Raw genomic sequence first — 19431 nt, 5'->3', positions numbered from 1 at the left:
CATTCTCCTGCATTGACTCATGAGCTGAGATTCCAGAGCAGTGACCCCCTTGCTGCTCGCTGGAGCAGCCTGTGGTGACTTGGCTGCAGTGATTCAGGATGTGAAAGCTCCCACACAGGTCTGGGCAGGTTGTGCAAATGGGAGTCAATGGGCCCTGATGAATCTGACCCTGAGAGCTGGACCTATTACAGCAGATGACCCCCACAGGCCACACAAGCAAAGCCTTTTGTGTGTGTGTGTGTGTGTGAACGTGATGTTGAACTGCAGGGCAGCAACAAGGGGGTTTGGGACTGGGTATAGGTGAGCAGCGCGTGTGCTCTGCATCGCTGCAGCTCTTGATCTTATCACTTGCAACTTGACCATGCTGCAACTTGATCTTATCACTACACCCATCCCAAAAATGATGGTGTCACCTGGGCCGTGGTGACATGAATGGCTGTTCTCACTCATGTGAGAAAAAATAGCCTGAATTTCTATGGATCCTGTGTTTCCAATGCCTCCTAACTCCTCCTGGGTGTCCCATCCAGCTTCTTCAAAGAGGGTAACTTACTCTGAAGCTCATGGAGGAATTAATTCTGCTCCTTGTCCTTGAGCTCAGACAAGCTTCTGGCTGGAGGGTAAGTAGAAGATGATCTTACATAAAAAACTCCCTGCACATTTTAGGCACATTACTTGAGGGGCTTGAACTGAGTGTTCCCTGATGGGACTGCAGCCTTCATAAGCGTTCATAGATGGGAAACCTCTTGCTGAGGAGTGTGCTGAAGGGGAGCTTCATTGGGGCTCACTTGCAGGAAGACATTGACCAGTCTGCGTTTCCCCTAAGTCCACAGTGGGACTTCATCTTGCACCAACCCTTGGAGTTAGCTCTAGGGAACTACTGTGTTTCTGATACCCAGGCTCTGGGGGTTTGCCAGTAGTTGATGGTTTAAGTTTGTGGGGTGTTTGAGTTGGTTTTGTTTTTATGGGAAAGGTTTGGAAGCTAAACCAGCATCTCCTGCTTGGCCCCGTGCTGTGTCATTACATGTCCTGGACGGTTGCTGCTGCCTAATAAGGATTCCGTGGGGCTTTTCACACTGAATGCCATGGCTCTGCTTTGTGGGAAATGAGGTGGGGAGCTCTGTGCTTTAGGAGCTGCAGGCACATGGGCAGCAGAAATGCTGCAGGCTGGTTCCTGCCCTGGGGAAGTGCCCGATGGGGTGTGTAGGAACTCAAAAAGGAAAGAATGTAATTTTCTGATACAGGTTTATAATGAATTTTGACTTAAAATAATAAGCAGTATACACAACATACAAGTGAGCTGTACAGAGACGCTGCTCTATCTGTTGACTCCAGAACCTCCCAGTATGTTCACAGGTTGCTTTGCTCTCTCTATCCCTCTGGGTCTGCCAGCACCTGGGGCTGACCCTTGCCTCTGTGCAGTCCTTGAGGACTCAGTTTCAACCCACAGCTCCACTCATCACCTTCGCTGGGGAGACGGGGAGAAGCCTCGTGCAGAGGTTGCTGGTGCTCAGTGCGAGGGATCACGGAGCTGTCTTACGGATTCACAGCACCCTTCCTCTGGCCTTGCCGGAAAGGACAAGCAAGAATGCTTTCTGCAAGAGTGGATTATTCTGCACTAGTGGTTGTTTGCTGGTGAAGCTTTACTGCAACGGAAGTTCTCTGGGGAGGTGCACATGTCCTCAGCCATCGCATCCCAGCCATCGGTCCTTCACATCCCTATCGGCTGCACCGCTCCTTTGCAGAGAGCGCACCCGGCAACGGCAGTTTCACAGTTTAAGCAAGGATTGCAGACCCCTCCTAGGTAGGGGATTAGTTTTGCTGAGCAAACAGAAGGGTCCACAGCACCTCCTGGGAAATGTAGTCCTCTCTTTAGTGCTTTGCAGAATTAATTAAATAAAAGCCATGCAGTTGAACTACAGCTCCCAGAACGTCCTGGCCCTCGGGGCACAGGGGTTTCAAACTCAGGAAGGGGAGGTGGCGGTGGGTTCTTCCCTCTGCGCTCCATCTCCTCAGGTCTGGTCCAACCACTCGGCCCGTTTGGGTGCCTTACACGTGTGCACGTCCACAGTGTCCTCGCACTCCTTGCAGCGCACAGCGCAGCACCAGTGGAACTTGCACTCGCACTTGGTGACGCGCGTGACGCGCGTGGTGTCGTACCCGCGCCCGCAGCACATCACCTCGCAGCCGTCCGTCCCCCGGGACATCTTGTTGCACACGCGGCCGGCCGTGCCCAGCGAGCCTGGAGGAGGGAGAGAGCGGGTCAGGGTGTTCCTTCTCCTCACTCAAATGATGCCTCTTACCCCGTGCCCTGCGGTCAGCTGGGGGGGGGATTGGGTATCACAGGCTACGGTTTGGGATCATCCAGTTCCAACCCGCTGCCATGGACAGGGACACCTTCCCCTAGACCACATCACCCAACCCAGCCTAAAACACTGCCAGGGATGGGGCATTTACTATTTCTTTAGCCAACCTCTATCTACCATCTGCACCAGAGACCTTGGCTACCCCTGTCTTAGCAGTGATGAGTTCTCACTGTTTCTGTTGCAGCGTGTGCTGCAGCATGGTCCCACAGTATAGCCCCAAAGGCTGGGCACAGGCTGCACGGAAGAGGTTGTTGACCAGCCGAGCCCCCACAGCCTCTGGGGATGCTCCAGGCTGGGAAACCACTGATCATCCCTGCAGGAGCCGAGCAGCCCTGGGGCCACCCTCCCTGCTCATCCCTCCAGCTGTGTTCAGAGGAGGAGCCAGCAGCCTGCTGTGTGAAACAGGCTCTTTATTGCCTCTTTAAGAGAGCTCTGCTCTGCAGGACGAAGGCTCTGAAGGAAATGCTGTGCTGAGTTCATTGGAAGAAGCCTCCTCAGTTTGGATCTTTAGTGGAAAGCCTGAGGATTATGGACAAATCCAGTCCTGGCTGTGCAGGGACCCAATGTTCCAGCGAGTACTGACACTGGGTGACCCCCCCAACAGCACAACCCCACTGTGGACCAGGGCTTGTTGGGGGAGCTGACATCCCAAAGCATCCCTGCCAGGCTGGGCAGGAGGGGAGGAAGAGCAGCTTTTGGGCCACAGCTGGAGCTTTGGCTTTTACCTGCTGACTTGTCCATCACGCAGTAATCGGGTGAGTTCTCAAAGTACACCAGGTCTGTTTTTGTGGGCTTCCTGAAGTTCTTGTTGGCCACGGTGAAGCCGGTGCCGTCCTGGTTCATGGTCACCTGGATGGCCCCATTGTATTTCTTCCTTAGGTAATCCCCTGTCTTTCGAAAATCTGACATTGCCAGCCAGCAAGTCCTTAGCGTGCAGGAGCCGCTCACTCCATGGCATTTGCACTCCAGCTTCAGGAAGCGCTTCACGGCCTGTGGGAAGAGGGATGCTGTGAGGAGCGGTGGTCACCCTGGGTGTCACACATCACACCTGTGTCTGCTCCTCCCTGGTGCAGCTTGTCAGCCCTCGCCCCTGTGAGACGGGGCCCCTAACTGGGGAAGGATGCTGCGTGAAGAGGCTGGAGCAGCTCTGCTCTGGAGCCAGGCTGAGAGAGCTGGGCTGAGGCAGCCTGGAGAAGAGAAGGCTCCTGAAGGGGAGACCTGGGAGCAGCTCCAGTGCCTGAAGGGGCTGCAGGAAAGCTGGAGAGGGGCTTGGGACAAGGGATGTAGGGACAGGCCAAGGGGAATGGCTTTAACCTGCCAGAGGGGAGACTGAGATGAGCTCTTAGGCAGAAGCTCTTCCCTGTGAGGGTGCTGAGGCGCTGGCACAGGGTGCCCAGAGAAGCTGTGGCTGCCCCATCCCTGGCAGTGTTCAAGGCCAGCTTGGACACAGGGGCTTGGAGCAAGCTGCTCTAGTGGAAGGGGTCCCTGCCCATGGCAGGGGTTGGAGCTGGAGGAGCTTTAAGGTGCTTTCCAACCTAAACCACCCTGTGATTCCCATGGCCACATCATCAAGGACACATGCTGGGGGCACAAGTAAGCAGAGTCCTGCCATCCTTATGGGGCTGTTCCCTGCACAGGCCATGCAGGGGCAACATCCTGCTTCTGTCTGCAGTGGTACCTGCCCTCCCTGGACACCCAGGGCCCAGCTCCCATGCCCAGGCTGCTCCTACTGCCCATTCCCCAGCAGGAGGTCCCGGTGGGATGCTGCCAACTCAGCTGCAGGGGCTGCACTCACCATCCTCCCGCAGCGGTTATTGTGCAGGTTCATCAGCGCCCGGGCATCCTTCACTTTCTTCTCCTTGGCATCCACGAAGGCTTTGGCAAACCGGATCCCGTAGTTGATGTTGTCGCTGCAGCCGCCCCAGTCGAACTCCCCGCGCTCGTCCTTGGAGCGGCCCCTCTTGAGCGGGTCGCAGCTGCAGGACTTCAGGTCCCCTTGGCTGCACGCCCGAGTGATGGCATAGACCACTCCGGCCGAGGAGATGGCGTAGACGAAGGCGGCCTCCCTGCTGCCTGCCACGGGGAGAGGAACAGGGATGAGCAGGGAGCGCGCCGGGCTGCGCTGAGGAGCGTGGCACCATGCAGCGGGGTGAGAGCATCCCGCACACAGGGAAGACAAGCCCGGCCCCAGCTTCCCTGGCACCTTTCAGCCTAAGGGAAAGCTGCACCAGGGCGGGTTTAGATGGAGCTGAGGAGCAATTCCTTCCCCAAAGGGTGCTCAGGCATTGGAACAGGCTGTCCTGGGCAGTGCTGGAGTCACCGGCACAAACCATATAGATGAGGCCCGCAGTGCCATGGGTTAGTGGTGGCCTTGGCAGTGCTGGGGAGCAGTTGGACTGGATGAGCTTAAAGGGCTTTTCCAACCTGGCTGATTCTATGTTTGTAAGGATGTTTTTATGTGGAGCCTCAAGGCTCTGCAGCTCAGATGCTGGGCTGCTCTCAGGGCTGCCTGACCGGTCCCCATTGCTGTTCTGAAGCTCAGGGGCAGTGTGGGTGTCTGTTGGTGCTGTGACCACCAGTACCCTTCAGCCAAGGCCACCAACCTCCCAGGGTGATGTGGAGCACGGGAGCTGGTGCCGGCTCTGGCCGGGCTCAGCTTGTCCCGCGTGGCACAGCTTGCTGCCTGCTATTGTATGTCTCTGGTTTGAGTTCGCAGCTGGTTTTATAATGCTGTAAAAGAAGCTGCAAATCAAAACCATGTTCATCTTCATTCTGAGAGCCTTTGAAAGCAACTTCAAAGGCAGCAGAGCTCTCTTTGGGCCTCGCAGGATGGGGCTGTGGCAAGGAGCTTTCATCATTCCCCATCCTCTGCCGGGAGAGGATGCGAACAAGAGTAAAGGTGCAGGCACAGGGATGGAGAGGCTGAGACGGGGCAGGCTGCAGCATGGAGGGTGAATGCTGCATCCCAGTGCCTTCAGATGCTTCTCTCCCACCAGCTCCTCTCTGGGGGTCTCCTCACAAGCTCTGCTGCTTGTTCACCCCACAGGGAGCTGCTCCATCCCCCTGCAGCTGGGAGCAGCCCCCTGCTCCCACTCCCGCTGTGGGGCTCACATGTCCTCCATATGAGCCCCTCCTGGTGAGTGGAAAGGCTCTTCCCAACTGCTTTGATTCAGAGGCCGCATGGCTGGATGTGCCCCGGCCCATCACGGGGTGCAGCAGCATCTGTCCCACAGTGCTGGGTTCTCTCCGCATCCCAGGGCCTGATTGCTGCTGGAGCCCACGATGCTGCTCCTGCTCCAGAACCACCCCTGTCCCTGTCCCCATCAAACCTCTTCTCCTTGGGTGCATCCCTGCCTGGGCTGTACCTGACCCTCACCTGGAGTGGAAGGTCCCTCCCTGCAGGGTCTGTGTGCAGCCGCTCGGGCCCTTGTGGCTGTGGTCCTCCTCCACCTCTGAGCCCGAAGTGAGGGCTGGAGCCGCGGCTCTGCCATGCAAGGGAACAGCCAGTTCCCACGTGAACTGCTGAGTCCTGGCCAACCCTGCTCTCCAAATATTTATATATCCCATTACTGTTTACATACGAGCCCGTTCTCTGGAGGTGTCTCCTCCTTCCCCCTTCTCCCCCAGTGCTCCCCCTGCTCCATCTCATCTGGTGCAGCTATTCCAAACGCAGCGCTCTGCTCCCATTACGGCTTGATTAATTTACAGGGAAAGGCAAAGCTCTCCTAAGGGAGTAATTCAAGCCACTGGGCACGGCAGCCCAGCGAGAGGAGAGACTCTCCCAGGGAGACAAGGCAGAGGGGAGGGGATGGGGCAGCACCTACTTCGCAGCATGACCCGTCCGAAGACGGTGTGGTCCCGGTCCAGGGTGCTGCAGTTCCAACGGTGGTGCCGGAACTGGTGCTGGCACTCCCGGATCCATTCCTTGGCTCCCTCCCCAACCGACTGCATGATGTCGGGATACCTCTGGCACAGTTGCCTCTGCTTGTTCACCAGCCCTGGGATGTTATCGCAGATCACCCTCGCACCCAGCGCCCCGATGTACCTGGGGGATAGAACAGAGCCATGTTATCACACTGCATGAACAGGGGGAAGCTGCAGGGCTCTGCCTCCCTGGGTCTTCTCTCTGCTGTGAAGGGGTTGATATTGAAGCCCACCTTTCCCTCTTTGTACCTGTCACAGCTGCTCTGGGCTCTGCTGAGAGCATCCCTCCTTGCAGCATCCCCTTGGTGTGGGTGAGATGCAGAGCCCTGCCTGCATCCCTGTACCGGCTTGGCTGCCCAAAGAGACCTGCCCAGCTCTGTGGCTTAGACAGGCAGGATACAGGGACAGGGCACTGCTGAGCCATCACAGCCACTTGGCTTTGGTCTTTGGGTTTAACAAAATACTCCTGAGCTGCCCCAGCCCAGGGTGGGTGAAGCTTTGCTCTGTGTGCACATGGCTGTGGCAGGGAGCAGGGGTCCTGCAGAGCCCATCTCCTCTCAGACAGCCACCCCTGGGTGCTGCGAGTCGTGGTGCTCATGCCCCTGCAAGCCTGGGCTCTGTGAGCTCCTAGGGCAGAGCACAGGAACTTGCTGATGTGCAAAACCTCGCTCCCACCCTCTCCCCTGCATCCCAGCCCGGCCCTGCTGAGCACAGCAGGATGGAGCCCAGCACAGGCTCTGCACGCTGGCTGGGGCACACTGTGGGGTCCATGGCACAGGCACCCGCACGATGCTCAGCTGGGAGAGGAGGAGCAGGCTTCACCTCCTGTTGCTGCAGTCCTGGATCACACTGCTGTTCATGGAATCACAGAATCCCAGACTGGAAGAAACTCAAGCATCATCTGGTCCAACCTTCCTAGGCAAAGCATGACCTAGACTTGATGTCCCAGCACCCTGTCCAGCCATCTTAACAGTGTCCAGAATCCACTACTTCCCTGGGGAGGTTATTCCAATGGCTGGTTGTTCTCACTGGGAAAAATTTTCCTCTCATCCAGTAGGAATCTGCCCAGGAGTGACTTGTGCCCATCACCCCTCATCTTTTCCATAGGACTCATTGTCAAAAAGGAGTCTCCGTCGTTGTAGCCACCCTTTAAATACTGGAACGCAGTGAAAAGGTCACCCCTGAGCCTTCTCCAGGCTGAACAAGCCCAAACCTTCCAGCCATCCTTGCAGCCTGTGTGCATCCCTGTACCCTGCCTGCATCCCTGCACCCTGCCTGCATCCCAGTCCCCTCCCTGCAGCAGTGGGAGAGGGTGGGAGCTCGGAGCAGAAAGACAATGTGCAAACAACAGTCTGGTAGAGCCTGGCTGAGCCCCACGGGCAGCATTCCACAGACACAGGGAGGGACCCTGAGCTTTGCACCAGCCTCCACAATGGTGGCAACGTGGAATTTTCCATCCCGGGCAGCCGCTGCCTGCGCCACGGGCTCATCCCAGCCAGGCAGCGGCGGTGTGTGCTTTGCAAGGGAGCACGGGGCTGTGGTTCTGGATGGAAGGGATGAGGTTCGGGTGGGATTCACATTTTTCACCACCCCCTCCCGGACTGGAAGCAAGAACTTTCCTTTAATGATAATAAAAAGCCATAAGCTGGGGCCATATTTCATTGTCTCTCTCTGGCCATGTTCTATCACTTCCATCAGCTCCACAGAGAGCTCCGGGCTCAGGGGCGCCCTGGAAGCACAGAACGCAGTGGGATCTGTTCCCTTTTCAAACATATTTTGTTTAAATGCTGGCAGAGGCACAAGGTCATCTCAGGCTGGAGCTGAGGATAATAAACCCGGCTCCCCATGGTTCTGTAAGCCCCAACTTCGAGGGCTGGTGAGCATTATTTCGCTCGTCAGCCTTTCATCCTGCAGCAGGGGGAAAGGGGAGGTGGCAGAAACCCTAAAGGGCAGAAAAGCCGACAGGAGCAATGCTGCCCATGGGTGTTTAATTGCCTCCCTCAGGCTGGGCTGCAGGAGCTGCCGGTGCTTCCCACAGGGAGCAGGACAAGAGGAGCATCCCGCAAGCTGGATGATGGCAATGGCCAGCGGTCTCGAGCGCGGCTGCAGAGATCAAGCAGGGAAGCATGGCTGGGTACCATGGTCCTGAATTCATTCTGCACAACCTGGCCGGTCCCAGCAAGGATGGGAACGGCTGATGTGTCCCTGCCTGTGCTGCCAAGAGCTGGGGCAAGGCTGCAGGCTGGAGCTTGCAGCAGTACAAAAGCTCCCCTTCACTGGAGGAGAGATGCTGGCGGAGGTGGAGCTGCCTCCACAAGAGGAGAGCCACGAGATACTGCACCAACTACAGCACCCCTGGGAGACAAGATCAAGGAGAACCCTCCAGACAAGATAAACACCAGGCCCTCCCTTTGCACACTGAGCTAATTACGTCTGCTTAATTCTCCTGCCAAATACTGAGCTCAGAGCAAACAGTATCAGGAGGAGAAAGTGGAAGGAGACAGGGCAAAGGGCGCCGATCGCCGACGGAGCACCAGCGCCTGCATCTCCCTTTGCTTGCGGCTGCCAACAAGCAGCGTACCTGCTGCGGTACCTACAGGCACCCGTTGGAGTGCATCCTGAAACCAGCTCCCCATGGCTGTGGCACTGGAAAGTGGGACAGCACCTTCCCCTCTTGGAAAGGCTGGGGTTACCTCGGCAGGGCCGAGATCTTCCATTGCGTGAGTGCTCCGGTTGGGTTCAGCTCCTCTGAAATGGAGCGAGATGGGGAACATCAGTGAGTTCTGCCAAGCAGGATGGCGGGAGGGCAAAAAGCCCGAACGTTTGTTTTGGAGTGATGAAAGCATCCCTTCCGATTGTATTCCTAAAAAACTATGGCACTTGGAAAGCGCTGGAAGAGGAAAGACAATGGATGCTCGGAGCAGCCCCCGGCTGCCGTGTCAGAACTGCAGTTTTAACACATGAAGTTGTGCTGGAAGTGGCAAATTCCCGTGAAATGCTGCACTCTTGGGGAATCTGCATTTTCACTGCAGGGAAACAAAGAACCCTCCAGCCCTGAGCTAAGAACATTCTGTGAGAGGAAACTCTTTCTGGTGCTGGAGGCTGCTCCGGCTTGGATTCTGCGTGGTCAGGAGGAGAAAGGCTGTGAAAGCCTGCAGCGAGGAGGAGCTGCGAGGGAGGCAGCTGATAATTAAGTGCATGTGGGGATAACGATCCCCCACCCTGTCAAATGGGGTTCCACGGGCTGCTGCCTCCTGTGAGGTCCTGGGGTAGTAAAGCCCTTGCCTCGCCAAGCATAGAGCTGTTTGCTCAGCTCAGGATGGGGCTGGCACCAGTCCCTTTGGCAGCCTCTGCCTGCGTGATGCTGCACCATTTGCTTCTTGCAAATCAGCATCAACCACCAGCTTGTATTTCCCATTTGCTCCAGTTCAGCTGCCAGGAGATGGGTGTGAGGCATGGGAATTCTCTGCTACCCTCTGTGGCACTGATTTCCCTTCCCTGTTCCCTAAGAGGAGCGGCTTGTGCAGAGCCCATGGAGGCTTCACGTTAGAAGGGCAAGTGATCCCAGAGCCTGGAGATGAAGCGTTCCTTGCTCCCTGCTAACCCTCCTTCTCCCTACAAGCAATCTGCTGCAGGGATGCAGCCCCTGGTGCAGCCGAAGCAGGCTCCTCGCTGGTTGTCCCCACTGCACTGGGGGAGCAGGAGACAGGAGACAAGCATCACGTGTTGGCTCCCAGTTGTTCTTGTTGAGAGTCTGCTGACTTCGACTCTTGTAAACAAGGCGAAACCCAAATTGCTTCTAAGATAAACATGCAAATCAGAGGCAGACGCATCTATTTACTTGGCAGCGTGTGTTTTGTGCTAACCCCCTTCCCCGGAGTGCCTCCGTGCTGAATGTGTCCTGCTCCTGTGCTTCCCATGAGAGCCTGACCAGCTCTGGGGAGACCTTGGGGAAGCCTTCCAATACCTAAAGGGGGTGCAGGAAACCTGGAGAGGGGCTTGGGACAAGGGATGTAGGGACAGAACAAGGGGAATGGCTTTAACCTGCCAGAGGGGAGACTGAGATGAGCTCTTAGGCAGAAGCTCTTCCCTGTGAGGGTGCTGAGGCGCTGGCACAGGGTGCCCAGAGAAGCTGTGGCTGCCCCATCCCTGGCAGTGTTCAAGGCCAGGTTGGACACAGGGGCTTGGAGCAAGCTGCTCTAGTGGAAGGGGTCCCTGCCTGTGCTGGAAGAGCTTTAAGGTCCCTCCCAACCCAAACTGTTCTGGGTCTCTATGTTTCTATGACTTGCAGAGCCCTCAGAGCACAACCAAAGGCACTTCAGCAACAGGCAGGCGGTAACTGCTGCTGCTGAGCTGTTGGCAGGGGTTGTGGTGAGCTGCTAAAGCTCTCCTGGCAGACCCAGTGGTTCCTGGCTCTCCAGTCCCCAAGAGGCAATGGCAGTGAAGCCCCACGGCTCCCATCACCAGCCACACACGCAGGGCCGTTTCTCCAGGGGGTTGGTAAGTCAGCCCCACATAGGGGAACCTTTGTATCCCTGCAGCATTCCCTGCTGCTGCTTGTTTGCCATAGGGTCGGGGCAAGCATTGCAGGGAAACCGCAGCCGTTGCAGGGCTGTGGTGGTGGTTGCGGTGGCTGGGTAAAGCTCTGCGTTTCCTCCTAGTGCCTCGTTGTGTGGGTTTGGCCATTGCCCATTGCCCATGTGTCAGTGTGGGGTGTGTGGGTTACAGGCTGCCTCAGCTTCCCCCCCCCCCATCATAGAATCACAGACAGGCTGGGGTTGGAAGGGACCTTAAAGCTCATGATCAGTAAGCCAGACGTATCATATGGTGATGCAGAGAGCTCATCTGTGGCAGGGTAACAGCTTTTCTTCCTGTGGCTTCTCTCTTCCAGAGGATCCAAAACCATTTTGACACCTGTTTGTAACCCCTTCTTTGGCTCAGAGTAGGGCAGGAACAGCAGCACGAGGGGGATGCAGTGCCTGGGGGGCAGGAGATGCTCTGGCCAGACACAGCACCATGAAGCCTGTCAGCGTGATGGCTTTGAAATCATTGACAGCTGCTCCTCCAACCAAAGCCTTGGTGCAGGAAGCAGGTTCAGCTCTGACATCCCATCTCATGGGTTTTCAGCTTGAGAATTTCCCTTCCATACTTATCATAGAATCACAGAATGGTCACACCCCCTTCACAGGGAAGAGCTTCTGCCTCAGAGCTCAGCTCAGTCTCCCCTCGGGCAGGTTAAAGCCATTCCCCTTGGCCTGTCCCTACATCCCTTGTCCCAAGCCCCTCTCCAGCTTTCCTGCAGCCCCTTCAGGCACTGGAGCTGCTCTCAGGTCTCCCCTTCAGGAGCCTTCTCTTCTCCAGGCTGCCCCAGCCCAGCTCTCTCAGCCTGGCTCCAGAGCAGAGCTGCTCCAGCCCTCGCAGCATCTCCATGGCCTCCTCTGGACTCTCTCCAACAGCTCCACGTCCCTCTTGTGCTGCTGCCCCAGAGCAGGACCAGGACTGCAGGGGGGTCTCACCAGAGATACTGATGCTGCCGCTCCTCAAGTGCAGGGTGCTCTCAGCTTGGGTAAAGCAAGCTTAACTCACTGGACCCAGGCACAGGTTTCCAAACAGGCTCCTTTCTTACAGGCATTAAGGAGATGCTGGCAGCCTTGTGCTGTGTGCAGAGCAGCACTCGGGGGCTCTGACCTTGACCAAGCCACATTTAAACAACAAAGTAAACCAAACCGAAAACTCAAGCAGACATGAAATCACAAGGTGTTGTTCCTGGCCCTGTTAAGCATGCCTGTCAACTCAGCATCCTCTGATTGCCGCTGCCTGCCTGTCACATGCAGTTCTCCCACCTAATATGACTTGGACAAATAACCTTAGCACCATCTGGAAGGAATGCTGGGCTCAAGCCCCTCCACAGCTCCAGTGTGTGCCACCAGACACCCACAAGTTGAGCTGTAACTGGGGCTTGGTCCCGGCTTGGGATGTTCCCCTTGGCACTGGTTCTGCTCTTGCCCCTGAGCGCGCTGTGCCATGGTCAATGGTGAATGCTGGAGCCCCAGTCCCCATCTCCTTGGGCAGGAGATGCTCAGCCTCCTGTGCCATCCATCCCACGGGCTGGGGCCAAGAGCCTGCTTTGCACAGAGCCTCATCTCTGCTGCCATCTGCTCCAAGAGCTCTGGCCTGGGTGCTGAGACGGGAGCATGGTTTGGCTTCTTGGTGGTGTCAGAGGCTGCTGGAGTCCTCCCCCTGAGAAAACCGATCCACCTCCCCATTACAACCACTTTGATAGCCCTGAAAGATCAACTTGGGAGCCAAACTATCTTGGCTTCCATTCTCTTCCCATCCCATTGAGTCAGCACGAAATCTGTATTTTGGTGGGAGGCTGGAAAGCCCTAGTCGGTTATTGGAGACACCTCATCCAGATAGGATCAAATCCAACATCCCTGCCTCTGTGCCTGATAAAGAGCAAATTCCAACGTGCCTGGCAGCATTCACCTCCTCAAGTTCTTTGCATACTTCCCAAGGATGCTGCACTTTCCTTCCTCTGCTCTCCCTGGCTGTGGGCAGACAATTTATAGCTAACTGCAAAGCACTGTGGGTTGCAAGGTGCCATAGACATTTGAGATATTACTTTATTATTATAAACCCTGAGTATTTTATTAAGCCCCACTGGGAACAGGGCCATCCTGGCCTGCTGGAGTTGTTAACGCCTTGGAATGATTAATAGTCCTAATTTCCTCACTTAGAGCCACTACTCTGTATGTTGAGAGCGTTGGTCTCACTTGAGTAATTTGTAAGACCATAATGCTGAGCCATTCAAGGGACATTTTCTGCACCTCCATCCTTTCTGTACCACCAAGTTGCCTTTGGTTCCTTGTCGCAGTCCCCTCTCTGTGGTTTTCCTGCTCCCGTGTGCAGCCACGGGATGTTGGTTTTGTGGGAAGGGAAATGCTGCAGTGCCCCAAATTCTCGCTCAGTGCTGGGTGAAAGCTGTCCCTTGATGGTGATGCATGAATACAGCACAAATTGCTCATCAAGAATATGCTTCATCCCGAAGGATCAATTTGTTTTCTCCCCCAAATCTCAAAGCACTTTGCTAAGAAGGGGGGAGGTTAAGACAGTCTCTGGTGGTGCAGTAGGATGGATAATTCTTCTCTAGTCCATGGCATCACTTGTGTGTTAGATGCGAGCTGCTCGGAGCCCAGCACACATCTCCTGGTGGGCTGCAGGCACTGCCCGAATTGTTCTTAGTGTTAGGAAAAGCGAATGAGCTTGGAAAAGCAGGAGGATGCTTTGTTCTGCATCGCTTTGCAAGAAAGATTTCCTATAGGTGAAAGTGACCCTAATGACAAATGAACTACAAAACACAGTTGGGATTACTCTAACGGTGCAGAGTGACTGAGAGAACCCATCTGTTCGATACAGCCCAACCAAGAACACGAGGGCTGCTGCAGAGGCCACAGGGTTCATTCCCCATCAGTCTGACATTACTTTAAAACTGATTTTTCAAAGCGTGGCTGTGCGGGCAGCCGGAGCTGGGATAAAGACTTCCTGGTCACTGACCTCCTGCTTTTATTGCCATGCAAAATGCTCTGCAACAACAAACGTACAGGCAGTGCGAGCCTCCTGCAGCTCCCTTGTGCTCTGAGCGCCGCGCATCATCTCGCCATTGAGATGTCGCCTTGCCTGTGACAGCACCGGGGCTGGATGATGAGCTGCTCTGCACTGGTGGAGGAGGGAACGGCTCATCCATGGCATCATGAGCTGCAGAAAGCACTGCTCAGAGCCACATTACGAGCTGCTAGACTCTAGTGAAGCGCTCCTGGTGCTGCTGGGGTCTGCCCGCTGGGCCTGGCACAGAGGGAGGCAGTGACCCCAGAAGGGTTACATGGCTGTGGAGCTCCTCCGTGCAGCTGTCTTTCCCTTGGCTTCATTTCAAACATTCCTACTGATGCTATTTCCCCTCCCACACACCTCAGTGTGGTGCCTGTTTAAATAAGCCCCTGTATCCTATACCCACACATACGGGTGGCTCAATTTTTCCATCACTCTCTATGCCCATCCACAGGCCCTGGACCATGACCCACCACTGATGCCATGAGAGAAAACCATGGCAAAGCCCAGAGAGGAATGGCTGCAGGAGCACTGCTCCTTCCTGTGCGTTGTGGTGGGAACATCCCCTTCTCCACCTGCAATGGGGGTGTCCTCACCAAGCCCTTGGGAAAAGCTTGATGCCAGCTCTGAGGGCTCACTCTAGCACAGGGCATGCCTCCTTCATGCTCTGCCCTTGGTGTGTTTTCCCTGCCCATGAAACCTCCTTCCCTGGCCAAGAAGGGAGCTGGAGAGTGATGGCTGCCTAAGTCTGGACTAGAGCATCCCTAAGAGTAATGAGACAGCCACCAAGCACCGGGGTGCAGCGGAAGCCCCATAACCTGGCGATGCCTTGAGGAGCCCCACGTAGCTGCTAGGCTCCTCCACACTCCTCAGCCTGCGCCCAAGCTTGTGCTATCCTTCCTTCCCCAGATTTGTTTTATCTCTTTGGGAGCCTGATGCCTCCCATCTGCTCCAATGCCAGATGAAATCAAATATTTGTGCTTTCCAAGGGCTGTGGTTAGCAACAAACAAGCTCGCTAACAAGGATTTGGTGTGCTTGGAGGGGGGTTCGTGTGGGCTTGCAGGCAAGTGGGGACGTGTGAGGGTGGGTGCAGGGGGTGTGCGTGCGGCTTTGTGGACATTTTTCTTTAACCAAACCTTCAATTGCAAACGGCTTTCCACACCAGAGCAGCCGGCGGGGCTCTCGACAGCGAGTAAGCTCTACTTAGTTATTTACACCGCGCTTGTTTACCGCACGGGTTATGTTTATAAGCAACGTTTGTCTTATCTCCCCAAATCTTCCAGGAGGAATTGCAGAGGCCACTTTCGGGGCCCGATGGCCTCTGGCAGGGCACAGTCCTGCCCGGGGAAAGCCTCCGTCCCCTGGCCCTCGCTGTTCTCCCTACGCGAAGTGCACTCAAGTGTAAACGGGATTTAGGGATTTTCCCCGTTGCATTCCTTCTTCATTTCAGTCTGTGTTTCAGTGGTATTTTGTTGCTTAGGAACACTTTATAGTTTGGGAGCATTTCCGCACGGGTGCTGCTCTCAGCCATCCCGGTGGCCTCAGAGCCCAGGCAGCGCCGCCAGACCAGCCTGAGCCCTTCTGCCTTGGCAAACGTTGCTCCCATCACTACATGCTCCACACACACACACATGCACCCAGGGACACTTCTTCCAGCGCCAAATCTCCCTGATTCCTGGTGGGTTTGGGAGGCGGCGTGGGCCGGGCCTGACGTCACCCAAAATTAATAATTTGCAGTTGTTTAGAAGAAACATTTGGTTGATATTTCCTTCCCGTGTCCTGCCATCAGGATGGACCCAGGGCTGGTTTTTTTTTCCCTGTTAATCTACTTTAAAAGTTGACTCCGAAAATGAGAAGCATTTCCTCTCTTTCCACAAGTTTATTGTGTGTGAATCCCTTGAAGAATTTGGCAACAATAATAAAAATAAGGAGCGATGATGCACCACCAAATGTATTTATTGGAATATCAGTAGTGCTGAAGATGTGCTCGAAAACCTGGGTAAATCACGGAATGGCTTCTTCCCAAACCACAGCTGGTCAAGACCGTTCTCAGTAAAACACAATTTCATCTAAACACGGTATTTTATCAGCGCTGACATGTCCAGCAGAACCACCCATTTCAATATGAAGGAATTTCAATGAGGAATGTTCTGATCTACAGAAGAGAAAAGTACGATCAAAAACGGGAACTTTGAGTTTAGCATATTCGCTTTCTACTTTTTCTTTTGTTTTGTTTTAAAAGTCACATTTTAAAGGCCCTTGGGATCAATTCTGCTTGCTGAAAACGTTAGAAGGACTCATGCCCCATGCTGGGCTTCAGCCCCAGCCACCCCAAGGGCTGTCCCCGCTCTCAGCCCATCCTCCCTCGGCAGAGAAGCTGCCAGCCAGGGAGCCGGTCTGCAAGCTGAGACCGCAAACTGCTGCGGGAGCTAAATCCAGCTTCCTCCAAATAAGCCGCAGCTACAGAGGTTTAAAATGCGGCTGGTTTTCCCCCGGCTCGTTGGGAAGAGACGTGTGCTTGGAATTAGGGCTGACACTGCAGTGTATGGGGAGAAATGGGGCACAACAGCAAGGAAAATAGGTGTTTTTCATGCTCCTCCTAAAGAAAGAAATTACATCCTTCAGGCAGCATTCAAGTGTTACCAGAACTGCCCAGCTCCGGGCAAATGATGCTCGGTACCTCGTCTTTTTGAGCAGCATCACTTCATTAACCCACTCCTCAGCTCTACTGAGCCTCCTTTCCCTTGATAATAATGATCTTGGGGTAATCCTTGATAATGAAGAGAAATCATCCAACTTCTCCACTGCCCTATGACCCTTCCTTGGCTTTCAGCACATCAGCAGCATCCCCTTTACTGCAGACACCATCGTGCCTTCACCTGCCCCGACGCGTGGGGCCGATGCGACTGGCAGCCAGGCCAGCACTTGTATCAACCCGATGCTCCCCGACCATGACTCATTTTCTTGCCCAGCTATTCCAGTTCCCCACGGGCTCATCAGGCTGCGGAGCTCCTCCTGGCATAGCCGGGAGCAGCACTGGTCTTGCTGGTTTGCATCGTGTGCCCCCCCCGCCAAAGCCTGTGCTGCTCTCAGGGAGTTTTTCCCCATGGAATCCACCTTTTGTGCCCGGCTGCAACCCGCTGCCCGAGCATGTTCCCTGGGCTCCTGGCTCCCTCCCAGCCCCGCAGCTTTCCCCTTCGCCTTCCTCACCCTTGGATCGCTCTCCAGGGATGCCAGCCGGGCCATGACTGCCACACGCCCAGACGTGCTCTCAAACACTAGGAATACTTGGGTTATCGGCACGACTACTAAGTGCTCCCGGGCCCTCGCAACGTGCGCCACGGTAGTTGAGGAATTCCAGAAACCACTTCTCTTTCAGCAGCAGATGGGTTGAATTTGATTAAGTTCTGCCTCATCCACTACAATGTGCTAATGATGATGAGATTGGCGTGAAAAACAGTGTTTTCCACAAGATTAGAGAGGACTTTTTAGGGTGGGGAACGCTGAGAACTTTCCTGCAGCGAACTGTTTTTCCCTGTAGTGTTACTGAACTGCTGAAGCAGCACGGGGTCGCTTGGAAAACTTCACAGCCCTTGTTTTCCTAATTACTCTCATTCTGCATCCATGAATTTTCATTGTTACAGGAATCGGGACGGGAGGGGACTAGTTTCTAGAAGGCTGGTATTTTCTGTGGCATCATTTATACCTGTTACAGAGCCTCATCTTACCCAAACGAAGGAGAACGGCAACTTCCTAGCTTAGGAGAAGCCGCAATACGAGCACGCAGGGCAGCACCGCAGCCCGCGGGGACCCGGACTCCGGAGTGATGCCCGGGTTGAAACGGGTAAACTGGCGGGGGGCTGCTCGCCGCTTCCCAGGTCTACACCGTACCGAGGGCTAATCCCGCTCCCCGCCGCTGCCCGGGCACGGCTTTCAGGGGGTCCCGGTGCGAGGGGCTCCGCTCCCCGGCAGATGAGGCGGGATCCGAAGCAGGGGGTCCCATGACAAGCCCCGGCCGCGGGGACAAACGAGGCCGTGGGAGCACGGCGGCGGCTGCGGTGCCGGTGCCGTACGGCAGTTTGGAGGCGATTCCCCCGGAGCCGCGCAGGTGGAGCCAAGGGGAGCCCCGAGCCCGTTCTGCTGCGGGGCTTCAGCAGGGGCCGGGGCCCGCGATGCACCCGGCAGTGGGGGGGGAAGCCCGGAGCCCGCACAGCCCCGGCCGGTCCCCGCAGGGTCCCGCTGCCCCGCGCGCGGCTCCCACCGCCGCACGTCGGGCGCTGCGCTCCGGCACTGCGGGGCTGGCAGCGCTGCCCCAGCTCCCGGCCAGGCTTCCCATCTGCATCCCTTTCTCCATCCCTATTCCCATCCCCTTCCCGCAGCCGCTGCCCGCACACCTCCCGCCGGCCGCAGCCCCGGAACCGTCGGGGCGGGGACCGGTGGCGGGGACTCAACTCACCACCACGAGGAATCGGCGCGGGGCGTCAGGGCGAGCAGGAGGAGTACGAGGGGGAGGCAAAGCCGCGGGGCCGCGCCCGCCGTCCGAGGGAAGGCTCCGCACTCCGCACGCCCGGGGGCCAAGGCAATCCCAGGAGACGCTTCCAGGCGGTTTGGGCTGAGCATATCTCTCCGGGGCGGCGTCCAGACGGAGAAATGACCGGGGAGGGGGGTCCTGCCCGCGCTCCCCTCGGGGGCACTGCCCGTCACGGCCCCGCGGCGCTGCGGCCGGCTCCGCGCTGCTGAGCGAGCCCCGGCTGGGCCCCCGCTCCCAGGCGCATGCTGCTGCGCGGGGGGCGGCGGGGCCGGGCCGGGCCGGGCGGCGGCGGGGAAGAAGAGGGGGGTTGCTCCCCGCGGGGGCTCCGGGCGCTCAGCGGGGCCGGCACCCCCCGAGCGGTGCGGGACGGGCGGCGGGGCCGGGCCGGGCCATGGAGGTCCTTGAGCTGCGGGTGAGGACGCTCTGGGGATGGGAGCGCAGGGGCCGCGGCCAAATATTGACAGCGCCCGCCGTGCTCCGGGCTCTCATTGGGCAGAGTCAGAGGCGCGGAGCCGCAGCTCCGGCCGGACCGACCCCCGCCTCCCCAAGGGCACGTCGGACAGCCCCCTCCGGGCTCCTGCCCCCGCCGCCGCTCACCGGGGCCGCTCCCACCGCCGCGCCCGCACCCGCGAGGACGCAGCGAGGAGCCGCCGGTCGCGGCAGCCCCGTCGGGCTCCAGCCGGAGCAGGGGGCAGCGGCGCGGAGGGATGCCCGGGGCCGGGGCCCGGCCGGTTCCTCCCACTCTCGTCCCGCCAGGTGTCACTGCTGGGTGGGAAACCGCGCTCCGACCACCAGCCGCCGGTCCCGTCCCGGTGCGGGCAGCGCGGGCATCCGGAGCCTCCGGTGTTGGTGGCCGGGAGGGGAACGGGGCGGGTGTCGGGCGCGGGGTAGCCCCGCAGCTGCACTGGGACCTGCGGGGTGGGGGGGCGGGACACGGTGGTTGTTCTCAGGACACCGCAGCACTGCCTGCGGAGGTGATGTCCCCACCGAGAGTCACTGCCTGC

At 57.0% G+C, this 19431-nt stretch overlaps 1 protein-coding gene across 1 annotated transcript; it reads right to left on the bottom strand.

The window, feature by feature from the left end:
- Nucleotides 1-1227: 1227 nt before the first annotated feature.
- On the bottom strand, nucleotides 1228-19004 carry WNT2B (Wnt family member 2B). The gene is made up of 5 exons (XM_057426908.1): nucleotides 18353-19004; nucleotides 6188-6408; nucleotides 4159-4436; nucleotides 3089-3353; nucleotides 1228-2239 (listed from the first exon to the last, which is right to left on the bottom strand). Exons 1-5 carry the CDS (start codon nucleotides 18514-18516, stop codon nucleotides 2010-2012), a joined length of 1158 nt encoding a protein of 385 aa, XP_057282891.1. The 5' UTR covers nucleotides 18517-19004; the 3' UTR covers nucleotides 1228-2009.
- Between the last annotated feature and the right edge of the window lie 427 nt (nucleotides 19005-19431).

Source organism: Pezoporus wallicus, unplaced genomic scaffold, assembly GCF_028554395.1.
Source record: "Pezoporus wallicus isolate ANWC-B61680 ecotype Strahan unplaced genomic scaffold, APGP_CSIRO_Pwel_v1 contig_11646, whole genome shotgun sequence".
Lineage (NCBI taxonomy): Eukaryota > Metazoa > Chordata > Aves > Psittaciformes > Psittacidae > Pezoporus > Pezoporus wallicus.
The sequence above is the reverse complement of the archived record's forward strand: the minus strand, read 5'-3'. Positions and strand labels throughout refer to the sequence as shown.